Source organism: Oryctolagus cuniculus, chromosome 1 (genome assembly GCF_964237555.1).
Source record: "Oryctolagus cuniculus chromosome 1, mOryCun1.1, whole genome shotgun sequence".
Taxonomy (NCBI): domain Eukaryota; kingdom Metazoa; phylum Chordata; class Mammalia; order Lagomorpha; family Leporidae; genus Oryctolagus; species Oryctolagus cuniculus.
In genome coordinates this window covers 123188141-123210764 of record NC_091432.1, presented here as the reverse complement: position 1 = coordinate 123210764, position 22624 = coordinate 123188141, and the positions used below count along the sequence as shown (strand labels likewise).

At 40.3% G+C, this 22624-nt stretch overlaps 1 protein-coding gene and 1 long non-coding RNA gene across 4 annotated transcripts in view; one reads left to right on the top strand and one right to left on the bottom strand.

The window, feature by feature from the left end:
* The window catches only part of LOC127491502 (uncharacterized), an 81190-nt gene that overhangs the window by 6035 nt on the left and 52531 nt on the right, over positions 1–22624 (top strand). The window lies entirely within an intron of this gene.
* Positions 18455–22624, bottom strand: part of LOC103348895 (uncharacterized) — a 106218-nt gene continuing 102048 nt past the window's right edge. For all 3 annotated transcript variants that reach the window (XM_051847953.2, XM_051847943.2, XM_051847949.2), the window contains exon 25: positions 18455–21186. In XM_051847953.2, coding sequence (XP_051703913.2) covers positions 21149–21186 — 38 coding nt within the window. In that variant the 3' untranslated portion in view covers positions 18455–21148. The remainder of the gene's footprint in view (positions 21187–22624) is intronic.

Here is a 22624-nt window from a genome sequence, read left to right as displayed (position 1 = left end):
CTATACTTTCAGTGAGTACCAAGAGGTGTGTGCTGGGTGTGGCCTGCTTGCACTGTTCAGTATTCCAAGGTGGAGCAAGTATCCAAGGTAAGGCCCTCATGGTGCTTTGTAGCTCTCCTGTGGTTATGGGATAGAGGGATGGTATTCACCTCAGTTGTGATCTGTCCTTCTCACAGCTGCAGGATGCCCTGTTGTTAGTCTCTGGTATTTTCAGCACTAGCTCACACTGCTTAAAAAAAACTACACATTTGATCTGTGGCATATTTCCTGATTTCCTGTGAGTACAGTTTCCTCTGTTATGTGCTGTTATAGGAGTGTGGGTTGCCGGCACGTGCACAGAGCCACCATCTACAGGAGCCCAGCTCACTTCTCCATGGTGGTGGATGGGCACCAGCTTTCAACAGGCAGGGCTTCCCCTTGCCATATGCCACCTGCCTGAGAACAGAAATGGAAAAAAACCCAAAGGAACAGAGTGGTTTCTCCTCAACGGCCGGCTGCTGGTCCCTGCAGGGGAGGGGGAGGAAGGTGCCACCTTACTATTTGGTCGTTTAATTTTTCCCAGCCTGGAACTTCAGTAGCAGTTAACTAAGCACTCCTTCCTGCTGCTGCCTGCAGGTTCACAGGCCCCTGGATTCCCCCTCTCACCTGGTCCCCCGGGGCCGGCACTCTTCTCTGGGTCCAGACCTCTGCTGTTTTTTTTTTCCTTATTTGCTCTTCAATGCTGTCCTGAATCATCTCTGCTGTACTCAATGGTTTTCCTGCTGCAGATTCCCCTCGGCTTTATCTCAGGCATGTAGTTTCTATCCTTGTTTTAATTAGTATTTTTGCCCCACATGATTCGGACTGTCCTGTCACTGTTCTGCCATCTTGGAACCCTCAGTCAATAATCACAAACTTAACCCTCCCCTAAGAAATCAACAGATAATAAGTAGAAAAACAGCCACTGTTACTTAGGAGTATTGATACTCTCAAAAGGTCAATTTCACTCAAATATTTTTTGTACTCTGTACATTAGGCACCAAAAACTAGAGAAAACACATTTGTCTTTTTGGTACTATCTTATTTCACTAAGTATAATGATTTCCAGGTGCACCCATTTTGTTACAAAAGACATGATTTCATTCTGTTTATGGATGAGTAGGATGCAATAGTGTATATATTTTACGTTTTCCTTATCTAGTCATCTGTTGATGGACATCTGGATTGACTCCATGTCTTTTTAAATATGATTTTATTTATTTATTTGAGAGGTAGAATCACAGAGAGAGGGAGAGACAGAAAGTTCTTCCATCTGGTTGTTTACATCCCAAATGGTCATAATGGCAGGAGCTGGGTGGATCTGATGCCAGGATTCAGGAGACTTTTCTGGATCTCCCAGGTGGGTGCAGGGGCCCAAGCACTTGGGCCGTCATACACTGCTTTCCCAGGCCATAAGCAGCAAAGATATGGGTTGGAAGAGGATCAGCTGGAATATAAACTGGCACCCATATGGGATGCTGGCACTGCAGGTGGAGGCCACAGTGCTGCCCCCAAGTTTCCCTCTGACCTTTTGCTGTCCTAATTTCATCCCTCATCCCTCCCCAAAAATAAGTCATAGAAACCGAACTTACTCTTCCCCAGATAGCCATAAAACCTGAATGTATTACTCTTTCTCTCACTTATCCATGTAAGAGTTTAAACACAATTGTGAAAAACTATTTTGTCTTATATAAACATATTTTTCTCCCTTAATATTTAAAAAGCGTTTTTAAATTAATACTGTTTGCACATTTCAAAATATGTATACAATGGGTACTTGTCCATAGAAATTAACATTTCCCTCTCCCTGTCCTTTATATTTGGAATCTTCAAACCTCTCCTTCTTGTTCATAAAATATGTAACAGGTTATTTTGAACTATGTCAACTGACTACGTTGCATAACACTAGGACTTATTCGTCCTGTCTACCTGTGTTTTGGTACTCCTTATCCAACCTCCATCTGTCTACTCTCCCCCATATCTTCATCTGTCATGAACACCTGCAGAATGCAAATTATGGTTAAAGATTGAGTACTTGAGTGGGCATTTGGTGAAGCACTTGGGATGTTGTTTGTTGCATCCCATATCAGAGGGGCCTAGGTTTGCACCTTGGATCTACACATGATTCTTAATTCCTATTGGTGTGTGCTCTGGGATTTGCCAGGTGATGGCTTGGATGATTGGGGCCCTGCCATCCCCATTGAAGATTGAATTTGGGTCTCCTGCCTTCAGCCTGGGCCAGCCTCAACTGTTGCAGGAGTTCAGGGAATGAACCAAAAGGATGGAGAATCTCTGTCTGACTCTGACCTGCACTCTCTGTCTCTGCCTTTTAAATAAAACAAAGCTTTTTAAAATGAAATAATTATTATTTAAAAAGATAAGGGAAATCAATAGTTCATGATACAATATTGATTTTAAATAATAAAAACTATAGCCAAAAGTATTTCACTTAATTTAAAGTATCTATGCTATTCTGTGAATTTTGTCATTAAAAATATTCCTCTGTAACAGGTTCAGCATTAATTTCAAAGCTTTTTCCATACCAGTATTTATGCAGTTGAAGTTTAAAAACAAAAGAGAATAATTAAATTTGGCACATAATTTCTTAGTGAGAAAATTCCAGAAGAATTGAGAATCCTGCAAAATCTAACCCTGATTTTCATGTTTTAAAATGTTTTAATATATTGAAAATATTTATGTAAATCTGCCTTTCACATTAAATAGAGGGCAAGACAGAGGGAGACCTCCATCCACTGATTCACTCCCCAGATGGCTGCAACAGGCGGGTCTGGACCAGGGTGATACAAGGCACCAAGAACTCCATCCAGAGCTCCCATGTGGGTGCAGGGGCCCAAGCACTTGGGTCATCCTTCATTGTTTTTCCAGGCACATTAATAGGGGGGGTGGATCAAAAGTGGAACAGCTGGGAATTGAACCGGTGTCTGATGAGATGCTGGCACTGGAGAAAGCAGCTTATCCTGCTATGCCACAGGGACAGCCCCCATTTTTGAAAGGCAGAATGGCAGAATGAGAGAGAGGTCTTCCATCTGGTGGCTCATTTCCCAGATGTCCACAATAGTTGGGATTGAGGCAGGCTAATGCCAGGAGCCAACAACTAAATCAGGTTTTCCCACTTGGGTAGCAGGAAACCAAGAACTTGAGCCATTATCTGCTTTCCTCCCAGGATATGCATTAGCAGGCAGCTGGATCAGAAGTAAAGGTGGGACTCAACCTAGGCACTTGATATGGGTTGCAAGAATCCCAAGTGACTGCTGAACTGTCTGTGCCACATCCTCCACCTCCAACCCTGGTTTTCTGAATCTATAAGTCAACAGGAAATCTTTATTTTCTGTGTATGTTCCTATAGCAGCTGCCCAATGACATTGTATCATGTTGATTTTGACTTTTTTCCATGCACTAGCCTGTAAGTTATTTTCATTTATTTTTTAAGCTTTTATTTAATGAATGCATTTTTCATAGGTACAACTTTAGGAATATAGTAACCCTTTCCCTCATACCTACCTTCCCACCCTGACTCCCTCTGCCATCTCCATCTTCATTATGGTTCATTTTCAATTTTATATACAGAGGACCAACTCTATGTTAAGTACAGATTTCAACAGTTTTCATCCATACACAACATATAGAGTACAATTTGAGAACAAGTTCGCCAGTCAACACTCATAGCATAACTCCTTAAGGACGGAGGTCCTCCATGGGGAGTGAGTGCACAGTGACTTCTGTTGTTCATTTAACAATTGACACTCTTATTTATGATGTTAGTAATCATCCAAGGCTCTTGCCATGGGCTGCCAAGGTTATGGAACCCTTTTGTGACCAGACTCCATCAGTATTTGGACATGGCCATAAGGAAAGTGAAAGTTCTCTCCTCCTTCAGAGAAAAGTACATCCTTCTTTGATGGCCCCTTCTTTCCAGTGAGGTCTCACAGAGATCCTTTGTGTAGGATATATTTTGCCACAGAGTTTTGGCTTTCCATGCCTGAAATGCTCTCACGGTCCTTTCAGCCAGACCAGGAAGCCTTAAGAGTTGATTCTGAGGTCAGAGTGTTGTTTACAGCAAATATCATTCTAAGAGTCTGCTGTGTGGATTCCCTCCTTTTTAATTATATATATATATATAGAAATTTATATATATATATATAAAAATTATCAGGCACTTGATGTTATTTATATGATCACTTTTACCTTTCCCATGGCAGGGTTTTAGGCTGTACCATTAGAAGTAAGTCTATAGGACTGTATGCAGAACTATACAGCTTTACAATTATAGCCTACTTCCTCCTTCTGTTATTCCCCCTCTAAATTTTTACTGGGATCTTTTTTTCAATTGATGTTATATACATATGATTAACTCTGTTATGTAAAGAGTTCAACATACAGTATGATGAAAAAAAAAAGGAAATTGTATTGATGTTCCTGTTTTTGTATTTCTGCATGTAGCACATCCTTGAGCATCTTTTGTAGGGCTGGTGAGTAGTTACAAATTCTTTTCATTTCTGCCTGTTGTGCAGGATCCTTATTTCTCCTTCATTCATAAATGAGAGTTTTACAAGATACAGTATTCTGGGTTCAGAGTGTTTTTTTTCTCCTAGGGCTAGGAATATATCTCGCCACTGTCTGCTTGCCTGAAGGGTTTGCAATGAGAAGTCCAGAGTGAGTCTATTTGGGTTTCCTCTGAATATGATTTGTTGTTTCTCTGCTGCACATTTTAAGATCCCTTCTTTATGTTTTGCTACAATGTGCCGTGGTGAAGTCCTTTTCTGTTAGTGTCTATGGGGAGTTCTGTGTATTTCTAGTACTTGCATGTCTCTTTGTCCAGGTTGGGGAAGTTCTCTGTTATTATTTCATCTTAAGAAGGACTTCTAATCCATTCTCTTTCCACACCTTCCAGAATTCCTAGGATCCATAAGTTGGGTCATTTTATAGAGTCTTGTATATCTCCAACTATGATTGTCAATTTTCTAATTTCTTCTTTTGTATTTGGTCTAACTGTATTATTTCCAGAAATTTGTCTTCTAGTTCTGATATTCTTTCTTCTTTCTCATCTATTCTATTGCTAAAACTTTCCACTGCATTTTTTATTTAGTCTATTCAATTCTTCATTTCCAGTATTTCATTCTGTATTCTCTTTAAAATCTCCGTTTCTTGGAAGCACTTTTCATTTAGGTCATGAATTTTTTTCTGATTGCTTCTAAGTAATCTGACGGTTAATTTTCTGAATTCTTTTTCTGGTACATCCTTGATCTCTTCAGCCACCATTATTGAAGAATTATATTGTTCCTTTGGGGACTCATAGTCTCGCTTACTGTTATTCATGGTTTTTCCTTGGTTCTTTGGCATTTCTGGTTGATTTTATCTTTAAATTGTGACTTTGTGCCTGTCCTGCGATTTCCCTCTGCCATGAGCTGCTATGTACTTTGGCAGGGCTGCATGCTTCCACTTTCTCCTGGAGTGCTGTTTACTTCTAGATCATGATGAAGGCAGGTGCCAGGGCTTTGGTGCACTAAGCCCTACCTAATGGGGGCTGGGCTCACTTCTCACTGGTGGGTGAAAGGAGCTCAGGTTCTCTCTGTTTAGGACTACTCCTTGTTGTATAGCTTGTGTGGTGGGGCATAAATCACTCTGAAAAGTTGTGATCCTCATTCCCAGGTTGAGGGTGTTGTGAGGTGGTCCCTGCAATTGATGGGTATGTGCATGGGAGGCAGACACAGCAACTCCATGATTACAATCAAAAATGTAAACAATCAATATGGATTCTCCCCCCAGCTGTAGGTCCAGTTGAGGGGAGGGAGGAGACATAGATGGACCATAGTGTGCCCATCCTCTCTGCTTGTTCCCCTATGATTTCTCCTTCTTCCTACTTGGATCTTCAAACACAGTTCACCAAGCTTCCCTGCCTGCTGCTATCCTCAGCTCCATGGACTCATAACCTCCACCTGGTTGCCTGGTGGAAGAGGCGCCAATCTCCTCATTTTGGTCTCTCTATTGTGCCTTTGCTGAATCTCCTCCACTTCTCTTTCCTCTTTGCTCCCTTAGTGTGGATCTGAGCTTTCTCTGTTGGACTCCTGGGCTACTCTGCATGAACTTTTTGCAATTCTGTTGCCACTTATATCCACTCTTCTTATTATCTGTTTTTCCCCACAGGACTCAGAATGTCCTGTTACTATACCGCAATCTTGGCCCCTCCCTCCTAGAAGGTCTTAACAGCAGACTTTTTGAGGTAGAAGTAAGGGTATTCAATCTAGAGGTCAAATCTTTGGAAATATTTCAAACGGGGAAATAAAAAGAAGAAAATAGAAAAAACAGTGTTTGGGTTATACGATATACTATCAAATGACTGCACAGATGTGTCTTAGGAATTCTAAAAGAATGCAAAATCACAATGGGTTAGAACACTTATCGGGAATTACTACAAACAGCTATATGCCAACAAATTGGAAAATCTGGAAGAAATCGATAGATTCCTGTGCACATACAATCTACCAAAATTGAGACATGAAAACATAGAAAACCTAAACAGATCATTAAGCAAGATGGTAATTGAATCAGTTATAAAGACCCTCCCAACAAAGAAATCCCAGGACCAGATGGCTTCACTGCTGAATTCTATGAAACTTTTAAAGAACTACTTTTAATTCTTCTGAAACTGTTCTAAACAATTGAAAGGGAGGTAATCCACCCAAGCTCCTCCATGAAGCCAGTATTACCTTACTACTAAAACCAGGAAAGCATACAACTAAGAAAGAAAACTATAGACCAATATCACTGATGAACACAGATGCAAAAAAAAAAAAAAAAAAGACCTGAAACAAAATACTAGCTAATTGAATCCAACAACACATAGGATAAATCATTCACACAGAGCAAGTGGGATTTACCCCTGGGATATAGGAATGCCCAACATATGCAAATCATATAAGGTCATACATCACATTAAAACATTGAAGAACAAAACCCATATGACTATCTAATTTATGCAGAGAAAGCATTTGATAAAATACAATATACTTTCATGATAAAACCCTATCCAAATTGGGTATAGTAGGAATATACCTAAACATAATCAGGGCAAAATACGACAAACCCACAGCCAGCATCATATTGAATGGGGAAAAGCTGGAAGCAATTCCAGGCTGCCCACTCTCACCATTGCTATTCAGTATGATTCTGGAAGTTTTACCAGAGCCATTAGGAAATAAAAAGAAATCAATGGGATAAAAATTGGAAAGGAGAAATTCAAATTATCCTTTTTTAACTTTTATTTAGTAAATATAAATTTCCAAAGTACAGTTTATGGATTACAATGGCTCCCCCCCCCATAACTTCCCTCCCACCCGCAACCCTCCTAACTTCCTCTCCCTCTCCCATTCCATTCACATCAAGAATCATTTTCAATTCTCTTTATATACAGAAGATCAATTTAGTATATAATAAGTAAAGATTTCAACAGTTTGCACCCACACAGAACACAAAGTATAAAATACTGTTCGAGTACTAGTTATAGCATTAATTCACATTGAACAACACATTAAGGACAGATCCTACATGAGGAGTAAGTGCACAGTGACTCCTGTTGTTGACTTAACAAATTGACACTCTTGTTTATGGTGTCAGTAATCTCCCTAGGCTCTTGTTATAAGCTGCCAAGGCTATGGAAGCCTTTTGAGTTCGCTGACTTCAATCTTACTTAGGCAAGGTCATTGTTGATAGATACATAAATATATAGAATGAAAAGAATCTACCAAAATCAACACAAAAGAATCAACAGTATTTGTACACACAAACAGTGCTATGGCTGAGAACTTATAAGATCAGTCCCATTCACAGAAGCTACAAAAAATTTAAATATCTTGGGAAAATTTATCAAAGGAGGTGAAAGATCTCTACAATTATAAAGCATTAAGGAAAAAATAGAAGACAAAACAATGGAAAAAATCTTCTATATCCACATATTGGAAGAATTAATACCAAAATGTCCATACCAGCCAAGGCAATTTACAGATTCAATGTGATCCCAATAAAAATACCAAGGACATTCTTCTCAGATCTAGAAAAAAATCCTAAAATTCACATGGAAACACAAAAGATCCAGAATAGCTAAAATAATGTAAACCAATAACAACAAGGTCTGGGGCATCACAATACCAGATTTCAAGATAGGGCAGTTATAATCAAAAGAGCCTGGTACTGGTATATGAATAGACATGTGTACCAATAGAACAGAATACAAACCCCATAAATTAATGAACACATGTATAATCAACTGATACTTGAGAAATGAGCAAAAATCACTCCCTGAAGAAAATACAGCCTTTTCAGCAAATGGATTTGGGAAAATTATACAGTATGAAAGACCAGAATGTATAAGTGAAATGGACATTCATAATTTGATTATAGCCATTGTCTATATTTCTGTGGAACGGAGGTCTTTCTAGCTTTTACTTATTGAACACTATAGTACAACATTAAGACTGTGATTATAACAAAGTATGCTATTGTAAAAACTGAAAGAAGCGAAGGGAGAACAGGGAGAGAGGCAGGAAGTAAAGTATTATATCCTTAGAACTGTATCTATGATGTACATGATAATCTGTGTTTATATTAAAAAGTAAAGATATAGTAGGTTTACATATGGGGGAAAGTAATAGAAATCATCTCACCATAGAAACAATTAAGTTTGAAGTCCATCAAAAGTATTAAAACTTTGCAATGGTAATTTAGAATACACAGGAAAATAGGTTTATGACTTGAAGAAAAAAATATCAAAGCTTTTATAAAATTTTATTTAAGGAATACAAACTTCATGTATTTCATATACACAAATATAAGAACATAGTGATTCTTCCCAGCCTACCTTCTCCCCCCCGATACTGTCACCCTTCTTCCTCCTTTTCTGCCATTCCCAACCTTATTTTTTAAATTTTTATTTTCAGTTACCTTTATACTTGTAAGGTTAACCCAACACTAAGTAGAGGGTTCAACAAATAGTACTCAGAAAAAAAAATTATTCATCAACAGTCAAGAAAAGGGCTGTTCAAAATCATCGCATCTCAAAAGTGTCAGTTTCACTCCTATAGAATACCTTTTAGGTACTCTGTTATCACAGATAAGAGAGAACATATGGTATTTGTCTTATGGGCACTGGTTTATTTCACTAAGTATAATAGTTTCCAGTTTTCTCCATTTTGTTGCAAATGACAGGACTTCATTTTTAACCACTGTGTAGTATTCCATAGTGTATATATACCAGAATTTCTTTATCTGTTCAGTTGATGGACATCTGGGTTGATTCCATATCTTAGCTATTGTAAGTTGAGCTGCAATGAACATGGATGTACAGATAAATGTTTCATATGCTCATTTCATGTTATTTGGGCAAATTTCCAGGAGTGAGATAAATGGGTAATATGTAAGGTCTATAATCTCCACACTGTCTTCCAAAGTGGCTGCACCAGTTTATAATCCCAACAGTGGATTAGGGTACCCTTTTCCCCATATTCTCCTCAACATTTGTTGTTGGTTGGTTTCTGTATGAAAGCCATTCTTTCAGGGTGAGGTGAAACATCAATGTGGTTTTGATTTCTATTTCCCTGATGGCTAGTGATCCTGACCATTTTTCCATGTCTATTGGCCGCTTGAATTTCTCTCTTGAAAAATGGCTGTTCAGGTCCTTTGCCCATTTCTTAACTAGGTTGCTTTGTGGTTGTTTAGTTTCTTGAACTAGGATGTTTATTTTGTGGCTGTTTAGTTTCTTGAACTCTTTAGATTCTGGAAATTAATCCATTGTCAGTTGCATAGTTTGCAGATATTTTCTTCCTCTTTGTCAGTTGCCTCTTCACTTTGCTGAATGCTTCTTTAGCTGTGCAGGAGCTTCTCAGTTTGAGGCAATCCCATTTGTAAATTTTGACTTTGTCTATGCTTCTATGGTCTGTTCCAAGAAATCTTCCCCTATGACAATGTCTTGTAGGGTTTCCAATGTTCTTGAGTAATTTGATGGTATCAGTTCATAGATTTAGGTCTCTGATCCATTTTGAGTGGGTTTTTGTGTAAGGTGTAAGGTAGCGGTCTTGTTTTATACTTTTGCATGCAGATATTTAGTTTTCCAAGCAACATTTGTTGAAAAGACTCTAAGGATTGAGATAAGTTGGTTGTAGACGTGTGGATTTCTGGAGTTTCTATTCTGTTCCATTGGTCTATACATCTGTTTTTGTGCCAGTACCCAGCTGTTCTGATTATAACTACCCTGTAGTATTTTTTGAGATCAGGTATTGTGATGCTTACAGCTTTGGAAATTTATATTAAATAAAAGCTTTAAAAAAAAACAAAGTACAACTTTTGGATTATAGCGGCTTTTCCCCCCATAACCTCCCTCCCACCTGCAACCATCCCATCTCCCACTCTCTCTCCCATCCCATTCTTCATCAAGATTCATTTTCAATTATCTTTATATACAGAAGATCAACTTAGTATATACTAAGTAAAGATTTCAACAGTTTGCACCCACACAGATACACAAAGTATAAAGCGCTGTTTGAGTTAATAGTTATACTGTTAATTCACATAGTACAACACATTAAGGACAGAGATCCTACATGAGGAGTAAGTGCACAGTGACTCCTGTTGATTTAACAATTGACACTCTTGTTTATGGTGTCAGTAATCACCCGAGGCTCTTGTCATGAACTGTCAAGGCTATGGAAGCCTTTTGAGTTTGCCGACTTCGATCTTATTTAGACAGGGCCATAGTCAAAGTGGAAGTTCTCTCCTCCCTTCAGAGAAAGGTACCTCCTTCTTTGATGGCCCGTTCTTTTCACTGGGATCTCAGAGATTTTTCATTTATGTCATTTTTTTTCTTTGCCAGAGTGTCTTGGCTTTCCATGCCTGAAATACTCTCATGGGCTTTTTCCAGCTTTGTTTTTATTGTTTAAAATTGCTGTAGTTTTTGGGGTTTCTTGTGTTTCCCTATAATTTTAAAATCATTTTTTTCTAGATCTAAAAATGTTGTTGGTACTTTGGGATCACACTGAATCTGAAAATTGCTTCCAGTAGAACAGACATTTTGATGATGATTCATCCATTCTATGAACATGGAATATTTTTCACTTTTTTATGTCATATTTTTTAATGATTTGTAATTTTCATCGCAGAGATCTTTGATGTCCTTTGTTAAATTTATTCCAAGTTATTAGATTTTTTTGTAGCTATTGTGAATGGGATCGATCTTAATATTCTCAGCCATGCATTATCTGTGTATTCAAAGGCTATTGATGTTTGTATTGTTGATTTTGTATCCTGCTGCTTTACCAAACTCGTATATGAGTTCCAGTAGTGTCTTAGTGTGGAGTTGTTTGGATCCCCTATCTATAGAATCATGCCATCTACAAATAGGGATAATTTATTCAAAATGGCACCAGCCCTCCCACATCTGGCCACAGGGTGTTGATGTTGGTGGCAGGGGGATATGGGGAGAGACACACACACTGCTCTTTATTTTTCCTCTGGGTGATTAGTTACCCCTGGTTACCCCACTCCCCTGAAGGTTCCAGGCCAAACTCAAAAAGTAACCTACTAGGCTCTGCCTCCAGCTGCATCAGCACTGGGTGGGCCCACTTAGTCTGACCTATCCTTGCTCGCCAGAGCAAGCTGCCGGGTCCTTTGTTGTGTTCACGCTCATACTGCACGAGTGCACCTTCCACTCAAGTCCACGTCATTTCCACTGCTGTCACAGGACCTCCCACTGCAGTCTGCCCTGCAGCTTTCCCCAGACAGTGTACTTTCTCCACTTTTTTCCTACTAATTTTGTCTAGCCTAGAGCAGACTGCCCTGTTGCTATTCTACCATCTTGGAACACCCAACGTTTTGAAAATATATTTAAAGTCATATAAAATTTGTACCATGAAGGATAAACCAGACTTAGAGAAGATTTTTGTAATTCGAAAAGGAGTCATTGCTGTGGTATATAAAGAATGTGTGACCATGGATAAGAAAAAATACAACCAGATAGAAATTTGGGCACGGGATAAGAAAGGTCATTTAACTGCAGAGGAAAACTGAATGACCAATAAACGTGGAAAAGCACCCATTGTGATTAGCAACCACAGACATGCATATTAGATTGACAAAAATGAGGAAATCTGGCATAATTAAAAGGAATGTCGTCATGAAGTAGGGAATCAAAGACCACATCCTGTGGAGCAAGGTATTCCATGTTGGTGTGGCCCAGGGGTTGCCTGTGTTGGTGTTCTCTCCTAAATTTCTTTCAAATTGCCAGGTCTTCTGTGCTGAGACCCCTGAGTCTCTGGATGTGCTGATGTATTCCACAGGACACATGAAACATTATTCTCATACCTTTCTACAGGTTAGATGTAATCAGGGCAAACTCCAGAGTTACTATATAGCCCCACCATGACTAATTTTTTTGACTCTCTGAATTTATTTCATATCATAAAACTTGATGCATATCAAATAAATACTGAGGCCATTGTCTGAACAACAGACCATCTTCCTTTATGCCCTCAGAGATGAATCCAAGTCAAGATTTGCCGTCAGTCTCAGAGTTTTAAGTCTCACTGGGACCCATTTAGAGGAATCTATTTTAGGAGAAATACACTGAGAAAGCAAGACCACATTGGAATTGCTGGTGAAATAATTTACTCACCAATTAAAAATCCAGTGCACTGCTCCTCCACTTCAAGGTTCACTGTGGCTTACTAAGCTGCATATTTCTAGTATCTCCCTATTTACTGGTTATTGGTATCATAAAGATTTGCCTTGGAGATAACTCAGTTGTGTCTTACTACTAAAGCTATTAACTACCAGAAAGACTGGTTTGGTAGGGTCTGTCTCGGGTTTAAAAGATTGCAGATATAAAATCTGTCATGTCTAGTGTGGAAGAATTCAGCATTGTGGCACATGTTGCATTTTAACTCTAGAATAGGGAATTGGATATAAAGTGGTATGATTTCATCTTGTCTGAGTATTGTTTTATTTTGAAAGTATCTGTGGACATTTATCTGTTACCATTTTTGCGTCTCTAGTGTATTTGGTGAATCCTAACACTGACCACCTCCCTGCCCACTGCACTCCCATGTTCCTCTGTAGAGCCCATCTGTACGCATTGACTCATCTCAAACCAGCCCCCGACTGCCCCTTCCTCAGTGGAAGTCTCTGATAGGATTGACAGGGGTCAGCACTTATGCTCCTCCCCAGATAGCAGGTGGTAAGACTGAACAGGAAGGCAGTGGTGGGGGACAGTGCTATGCCCCCAAATAAGCCCCTTTTGGCCATTTTAATGTCTAAGAAATGAGAAGGAAGCTTGAAATGAATAAAATTAGTACAAGGAGATGTTTGTATTTGGAAGTATTATTAGATCCTCAGATCTGAGTGTAATCAAATGGAATATTTTTATTAGTTTAAATGTCCAGTGCAATGAAATGAGTCTGTCTTGCCAGATAATTGATTATGTAGTTATAGATGTCAGGGCTTCTCATTCCCCCACAACTATCTCTACTGCAGTGGGCATAAATAACAGCAGCACCCAAATTCTGCACAAGATAGTTTAATCTTCGATTGGAGGCTTAGAACTCACTGAAGGGTTTTTGTCCTTACCATCGTAATACCTATGATTCGGGGCCTCAGATTGGAATATAGTCTGGCAAGGAGAGCCTATATGCATGATTCTTCATGTCACTCCAACGTGAGGTTCAAGTTCCAACAGGAGCAAGGTGGCCTCACAGAGCAGAAACAGAGCTGCACACATTTTAGCCCAGGTTCCCAGGGCCTTCCAGTGCCAAGAGAGAGCACAGCATTGCTGGGGACACTGTGCAGTGCCTTAGCTTTGAGCTTTATTGCAGCTCTTAATTGGGCCTTGCATCACTATTTAGGAAAAGTGAATGTGAAGTCTTTAGCTAACAGGAACAGAAAGACAAATTTCCTTGTTCTTGAGCCAAACTTACCAAACCAAGAAGCAGGCACAGATCTACCTAGTGTCCGAGAGTGCAGTTGCACAGAGCTGCCTTCTGACAAAGGGGATTTTGTGGTGGTGAGGGTTTGATTGGAAGTTCCTAGTTACAAATTTGGTTCCATGCAGTTATCCGTGAATTGTGCAGGGGTAATTGTGGGGAGCAACTCGGACTATACTGTTACTGGAATTAAGACTTATTCTATGCATCTGCTTTCCCACAATATGGCGCTGAGAAGGGAGAAACAGCCTCTACACAGCTGCCTCCAGTTCAACCAATAAACTGTAGGACCTACTCCTGATTGGAGGAGAGCAGCGTACTCGGCGTGTGGGTAGCAGAGTTGGGATTGGTGGAAGAGGACTATAAAGGAGGAGAGAGACAGCATGCACCAGGAACATCTGAGGGAACACCTGTGCAGCCCCCGAGAGAGCCGGCCGGCGGTGTGCCACTCCCCTGCGGAAGTGGGGAAAGTGGCCAGGGGGAACCGCCCTTCCACGGAGGTGGAAGGGACAGTAGCCAACCCGGGAAGAACCAGCAGCAAACCCGGGGAGGGCCGAGCAGACAAAAGAACAATGCAGGGTCCTGTGTCGTTCCTCCACGAAGACAGGGAGTGACAGGTAATTAAGAAGTTATGATTAATTTGTAACTTCTGACAATTCCAGCTAGGATATTATTTGATTTGAAAGAAGTGAAAATGTTCATTTTTCTCCTGTTGAAGAGCCCAATTTAATCTAGCAGACTACTGCTGTAGTTTTAAACAAGTTCCAGTTCCATTTCTCCCAATAATCATTATTTCCCTCCTTTGGGGAATTATTACTGTGGACTCGTGGATTTTTATTTATTGGGTGTTTTACAGTCAGTTATGGTTGTTCATCCTTTATGATGGTCAAATAGTCCTAGACTGGGGGGGGGGCCCTTGCTTTCTGTCACAGCAAGGTTTTCTGCTCTCATCTTGTGCTTTACCTGCTGTCGACTTGCAATCAGGCATTTCTTCAAGGGTTTCAGGTTCATGTTACTAAGGGAGGATATTTAGAAACCCACATCTGAACCACTGGTCTTCATTTCGCCTGATACATCATGGTTTCTGTGTCTTCAGTCACCAGGGCTTAAGGAAGGTATATGGGTGTGTGTTAATCAAGAATTCATGTTGACAGTCCCAAGTCAAAGTTAAAAATCTGTAGTGTTAAGTTCTTTAATTTTGTCATTGTGTATTTTTTCTAACACTGAAAATCTTGGCTCATATTTTTTGTCCTACCATGTATGTATATTGTTTCAGAAGTACAATAGCAGAATTGCCAAAAGTTAGACATTTGAATGAAACTAAATACTACTTTGCAATTTTTTTGTCCCACTCAGCATATTACCAGTTTACTATTAATGAGTCATTTTCTGTTGATTCTTATGAATTTGATATATTGGATACGTACTTTTATTTTCAATATTAGAATTTGCCTTTTATGTTTGTTTGACCTTGTAGAAAGAACAGTAATGTAATTCAAAACCCAAGCCATATATAGTAAGTTTTACTCAGAGAACTCTGACTTGTTCCCATCATCGATTCTTTCCCCATCCGTTTTGGTATATCCATCCTTGTTCATCCTTCCAGTGTTTCTTGAAAGTGAGCTCTTGTGTGCAAACAGTGTCTTTGTGACTGTGTACATGCAGTGTGAGCTGAATACACTGTTCGCTGCCTTGCCCATTTGACTTACTGCATCCTGGAGGGTAAAGATGCTCCTTAAAGATAGAATCAGCAAAAGCTGGTGGCTCTCCTCCAAGGGGATCTCACATTTTTTTTTGCTTTCAAACTTTTATTTAATGAATATAAATTTCCAAAGTACAGCTTATGGATTACAATGGATCCCCCCATAACGTCCCTCCCACCTGCAACCCTCCCCTTTCCCACTCCCTCTCCCCTTCCATTCACATCAAGATTCATTTTCGTTTCTCTTTATATACAGAAGATCAGTTTAGCATATATTAAGTAAAGATTTCAACAGTTTGCACCCACATAGAAACACAAAGTGAAAAATACTGTGAGTACTCGTTATAGCATTAAATCACAATGTACAGCACATTAAGGACAGAGATCCTACATGAGGAGTAAGTGCACAGTGACTCCTGTTGTTAACAAAATGACACTCTTGTTTATGGCCTCAGTAATCACCCTAGGCTCTTGTCATGAGCTGCCAAGGCTATGGAAGCCCCCTGAGTTCACTGACTCTGATCATATTTAGAAAAGGCCATGGTCAAAGTGGAAGTTCTTTCCTCCCTTCAGAGAAAGGTACTTCCTTCTTTGATGACCCATTCTTTCCACTGGGATCTCACTCGCAGAGATCTTTCATTTAGTTTTTTTTTCCCAGAGTGTCTTGGCTTTCCATGCCTGAAATACTCTCATGGGCTTTTCAGCCGGATCCGCATGCCTTAAGGGCTGATTCTGAGGCCAGAGTGTTGTTTAGGACATCTGCCATTCTATGGGTCTGCTGTGTATCTCACTTCCCATGTTGGATCATTCTCTCCCTTTTTTATTCTATCAGCTAGTATTTGCAGACACTATTCTTGTTTCTGTGATCCCTTTAGTTCTTAGTCCTATCATTATGATCAATTGTGAACAAAAATTGATCACTGGGACTAGTGAGATGGCATTGGTACATGCCACCTTGATGGGATTGAATTGGAATCCCCTGGTATGTTTCTAACTCTACCGTTTGAGGTAAGTCAGCTTGAGCATGTCTCGAATTGCACATCTCTTCCCTCTCTTATTCCCACTCTTATATTTAACAGTGATCACTTTTCAGTTAAGTTTCAGCACTTAAGAAGAATTGTGTATTGATTACAGTATTCAACCAAAAGTATTAAGTAGAACAAACAAAAAAAATACTAAGAGGGAAAACATATCAAGTTACTCATCAACAGTCAGGGTGAGGACTGATCAAGTCACCGTTTCTCATAGTGTTCATTTCACTTTAACAGGTTTCCTTTTTTGTGCTCAGTTAGTTGTCACCTATCAAGGAGAACAAGTGGTATTTGTCCCTTTGGGATTGGCTTATTACACTCAGCATAATGTTTTCCAAATTCCTAACAAGGATCACTTTTCAGTTAAAATTTAAACACCTAAGAATAATTGTGTGTTAATTACAGAGTTCAACCAATGGTACTAGAACCAAAAAAAAATACTAAAATGGATAAAGTATTACATTGTACATCAACAGTCAGGACAAGAGCTGATCAAGTCACTGTTTCTCATAGTGTCCATTTCATTTCGACAAGTTTCCCCCTTGGTGCTCAGTTAGTAGTCGCCGATAAGGGAGAACATATGATATTTGTCCCTTTGGGACTGGCTCAGTTCACTCAGCATGATGTTTTCCAAATTCCTCCATTTTGTTGCAAATGACTGGGTTTCGTTGTTTTTGACTGCTGTATAGTATTCTATAGAGTACATGTCCCATAATTTCTTTATCCAGTCTACTGTTGATGGGCGTTTGGGTTGGTTCTAGGTCTTAGCTATTGTGAATTGAGCTGCAATAAACATTAATGTGCAGACAGCTTTTTTGTTTGCCAATTTAATTTCCTTTGGGTAAATTCCAAGGAGTGGGATGGCTGGGTTGAATGGTAGGGTTATCTACAGGTTTCTGAGGAATCTCCAGACGGACTTCCATAGTGGCTTAACCAATTTGCATTCCCACCAACAGTGGGTTAGTGTCCCTTTTTCCCCACATCCTCGCCAGCATCTGTTGTTGGTAGATTTCTGAATGTGAGCCATTCTGACCGGGGTGAGGTGAAACCTCATTGTGGTTTTGATTTGCATTTCCCTGATTGCTAGTGATCTTGAACATTTTTTCATGTGCCTGTTGGCCATTTGGATTTCCTCTTTTGAAAAATGTCTATTGAGGTCCTTGGCCCATCTCTTAAGTGGGTTGTTGGTTTTGTTTTTGTGGAGTTTCTTGATCTCTTTGTAGATTCTGGTTATTAACCCTTTATCTGTTGCATAGTTTGCAAATATTTTTTTCCCATTCTGTCGGTTGTCTCTTCACTCTCCTGACTGTTTCTTTTGCAGTACAGAAACTTCTCAATTTGAAGCAATACCAATAGTTGATTTTGGCTTTGACTGCCTGTGCTTCTGGGGTGTTTTCCAAGAAGTCATTGCTGGTACATATATCTTGCAGGGTTTTTCCAATGCTCTCTAATAATTTGATGGTGTCAGGTCGTAGATTTAAGTCTTTAATCCATGTTGATTGAATTTTTGTGTAAGGTGAAAGGTAGGGGTCTTGCTTCATGCTTCTGCACATAGAAATCCAATTTTCCCAGCACCATTTATTGAATAGACTGTCCTTACTCCAGGGATTGGTTTTAGATCCTTGATCAAATATGAGTTGGCTGTAGCTGTTTGGATTGATTTCTGGTGTTTCAATTCTGTTCCATTGGTCTATCCATCTGTTTCTGTACCAGTACCATACTGTTTTTTTTTTTTTCTTTGACAGGCAGAGTGGACAGTGAGAGAGAGAGACAGAGAGAAAGGTCTTCCTTTTTGGCGTTGGTTCACCCTCCAATGGCCGCCGCGGCCGGCGCGCTGCGGCCGGCGCACCGCGCTGATCCGATGGCAGGAGCCAGGAGCCAGGTGCTTTTCCTGGTCTCCCATGGGGTGCAGGGCCCAAGCACCTGGGCCATCCTCCACTGCACTCCCTGGCCACAGCAGAGGGCTGGCCTGGAAGAGGGGCAACCGGGACAGAATCCGGCGCCCCGACCGGGATTAGAACCTGGTGTGCCGGCGCCGCTAGGCAGAGGATTAGCCTAGTGAGCTGCGGCGCCGGCCAGTACCATGCTGTTTTGATACCACTGCCCTGTATTATGTCCTGAAATCTGGTATTGTGATGCCTCCAGCTTTGTTTTTGTTGTACCAGATTGCTTTAGCTATTCGAGGTCTCCTGTGTCTCCATATGAATTTCAGCATCATTTTTTCCAGATCTGAGAAGAAGGTCTTTGGTATCTTGATTGGTATTACATTGAATCTATAAATTGCTTTTGGGGAATGGACATTTTGATGATATTGATTCTTCCAATCCATGAGCATGGAAGATTTTTCCATTTCTTGGTATCCTCTTCTATTTCTTTAAGGTTTTGTAATTTTCATCGTAGAGATCTTTTACGTCCTTGTTTCAGTTTATTCCAAGGTATTTGATTGTTTTTGTAGCTATTGTGAATGGGATTGATCTTAGAAGTTCTTCCTCAGCCATGGCATTGCCTGTGTAATCAAAGGCTGTTGATTTTTGTGCATTGATTTTATACCCTGCTACTTTGCCAAAATCTTCTATGAGTTCCAATAATCTCTTAGTAGAGTTCTTTGGGTCCCCTAAATAAAGAATCCTATCATCTGCAAAGAGGGATAGTTTGACTTCTTCCTTCTCAATTTGTATTCCTTTATTTCTTTTTCCTGTCTGATGGCTCTGGCTAAAACTTCCAGAACTATTTTAAATAGCAGTGGTGAGAGTGGGCATCCCTGTCTGGTACCAGATCTCAGTGGAAATGCTTCCAACTTTTCCCCATTCAATAGGATGTTGGCTGTGGGTTTTTCATAGATTGCTTTGATTGTATTGAGGAATGTTCCTTCCAAACCCAGTTTGCTTAGAGCTTTCATCATGAAAGGGTGTTGTCTTTTATCAAATGCTTTTTCGGCGTCTATTGAGATAATCATATGGTTTTTCTTCTGCAGTCTGTTAATGTGGTGTATCACATTGATTGTCTTGCACACATTAAACCATCCCTGCATACCAGGGATAAATCCCACTTGGTCTGGGTGGATGATCTTTCTGATGTGTTGTTGCATTCTATTGGCGAGAATTTTATTGAGGATTTTTGCATCTATGTTCATCAGGGATATTGGTCTGTAATTCTCTTTCAATGCTGCATCTTTTTCTGGCTTAGGAATTAAGGTGATGCTGGCTTCATAGAAAGAATTTGGGAGGATTCCCTCTTCTTCGATTGCTCTGAATAGTTTGAGAAGAATTGGAGTCAGTTCTTCTTTAAATGTCTGGTAGAATTCAGCAGTGAATCCATCTGGTCCTGGCCTTTTCTTTGTTGGGAGGGCCTTTATTACTGCTTCAATTTCTGTCTCAGTTATGGGTCTGTTTAGGTTTTCTATATCTTCCTGGTTCAATTTAGGTAGGTTGCATGTGTCCAGGAATCTATCCATTTCTGATAGGTTTCCCTGTTTGCTGGAATACAAGTCCCTGTTGTAGTTTCTGATGATTCTTTTTATTTCTGTGGTGTCTGTTGTTACATTTCCTTTTTCATCTCTTACTTTATTGATTTGGGTCTTTTCTTTTTTTAGTTAGTTGGGCCAATGGGGTGTCAATTTTGTTTATTTTTTTTCAAAAAACCAGCTCCTCGTTAACCAATTCCCCATGGATGTACTTTCAGGTTTTTGATCCACAGGTTAGATTATTTGTAAAGCATCTCTGAAAATGCTCAAGCACTCAGTGTGTTCTTAGGGCATCAAACCTCCACTCCATCAGTCCTGGATTCCTGCCTTTGCCTTGCTCGTCAGCCTCATTCCATGGCATAGGCCTCCAGCTCAGCTAAGAATTCATCTTCGGACAGCCTATCTATTGTGCTTTCATCCCTCAATTTTTTTCTCCATTAGCCAGTGAAAGCAATATGATGTCACCTGTTGTCTTCAGTTAGGCAGTACCTTATGCTGGTTAAAAGTCTGAGCTTTGAGGCCAATGGCCTGATTTGAATCCTGATTTTTAACCCTGAGTATGCTAACATAACCTTCTATACCTCAGAATCTGTATAAAAAAATGGGGATAATACCAGTATTGCGAGAAATGATACAGGTATAAGGAAACATTTATTGCAGTTACTTTCACATACACAGTATATCCCAAGTGCTGAGTGTATCAGTATTCCTGTTTAGTTGGTTCTCGTCTGCCTCCCCTTGGCTCTGTGGTAGCATGTACTTCATCCTCACTGTAGTCTCAGGACTTGGGACAATTCCTGAGATATAGTACCCATTACATATTTGTTGTTGAATGAAAAATGGCTGAGACTCCATTCTTGTTCTTGGAAATATGTGACTAAAAGAATGTTTTCTTACATGCATACATCGCACAGAGTTGTCAAATTCAGCACAAAATAGGAATGCCTTCTGTTCAACTGTGTTGTGGAGTTTCCGGCCAAATAGTAAAATCTGAAAAAGAATTAGGAATTATTTATATCAGAAAGTTAACCATGTTGGCTATAATTATATATTTAACTAAAATAACAAGCAGTACATCACTTAACTTTACAGCAAAGAATCTATACAAGAGGAGTTGTAATTTACTTAGCTTCAAAACATGTTAAAGGTGGAATAATCAGTGTAATTTTGGTGTTAAGTATATTTTAAATGGTATAGATAAGAAATTTCCATTTAGGCTGACTGCTTTGTCATAGCTTGCACAGGATTTTTCCTGGTTTTTGCATAGAAAGTCAGATGTCCCAGCAAACCTGTCAGTCATCAGCTGGCCAGACTGCTTTGTCAGCCCCTTGCTGCAGTCTCTCAGATGTAGTCATATTTTGTACAGTGTGTTTTGTAAAATGGAAAGAAATGGATAGAAAAGTTTTGATCTAGTCCAGAGTGACCTCTCCAATAGCACATCTAGACCACAAGACCCCTCAAGAATCTGTTCAGGATACGTAAGATTTGGAGTCACTTGAGAAAATACTGTAGCACTCAGTAAGACTCCCAGCTGTCATCTGAGGACTGAGGTGGCATGGCTTTGTTTCCTATCCTGCAGCTAATCTGTTTATTACAAAGACAATATCAAAATATTTTCCCTAATACTAACCCCAATTCACTGACTCCCTACCTTGAGGGGGACAAAATGGAGGGACAGAGGATGCAGGCAAGGGAGGGGAGGAGAGAGGGAAGTTGGAGGGAGGGTAGTGAGGCAGAGCAAGGGGAGGTATGAGAGAGGGTGGGAGGAGAGGGAAAGAGGAAAGGAAGGACAAAAGGGAGGAGAAAGAGGAGGGGGGATAGAAGGGAGAAATGGGGTGGAGGGAAGAGTGAAGGGAGAGAACTGGTGAAGGGTTGTGGGAGGAGAGTGGGTGGCGGGGGGGAGCGGGGTCAAACTGAGGTAGCTGGACCCCAGGAATTGCTGGGTGCACACGGGAGCTGAGGTGGCTACCAGCCTATGTACAAAAATGGCGCCACCCCCCCCCCCAACTGGCTGCAGGTCTCTTCTATAGCGGGGTTGGGGGGGGAGATCTGCCACCCCCCCATCCCTGGGTGAGCGGTCACCCTGCTGTATTGGGGTATCTGGGTGGGACTCTAAAAGTTGTGCTCCACTAAGCTCTCCCTCCCACTGTATCAGGAGTGCTGTGGTTCTCCTGGAGTCCACTGTCACCTAGTTTGCTGGGGCAGGTCCTTCTTCCTTGGATCCAAGCCGGTGGATCTTTTGCTGCATGCCTGTTCAGCACAGGTCTGGACCATTTATACTGCGTTTGCAGGATCTCCCACTGCAGTGCCCCTGCAACTTTACCCTGAGATTGTACTTTCTCACCTTTTTAAAATATTGATTTCATCTAGCTTAAATCAGACCATCCTGTTGCTATTCTGCCATCTTGGATTTCTCTACTGGTGGATT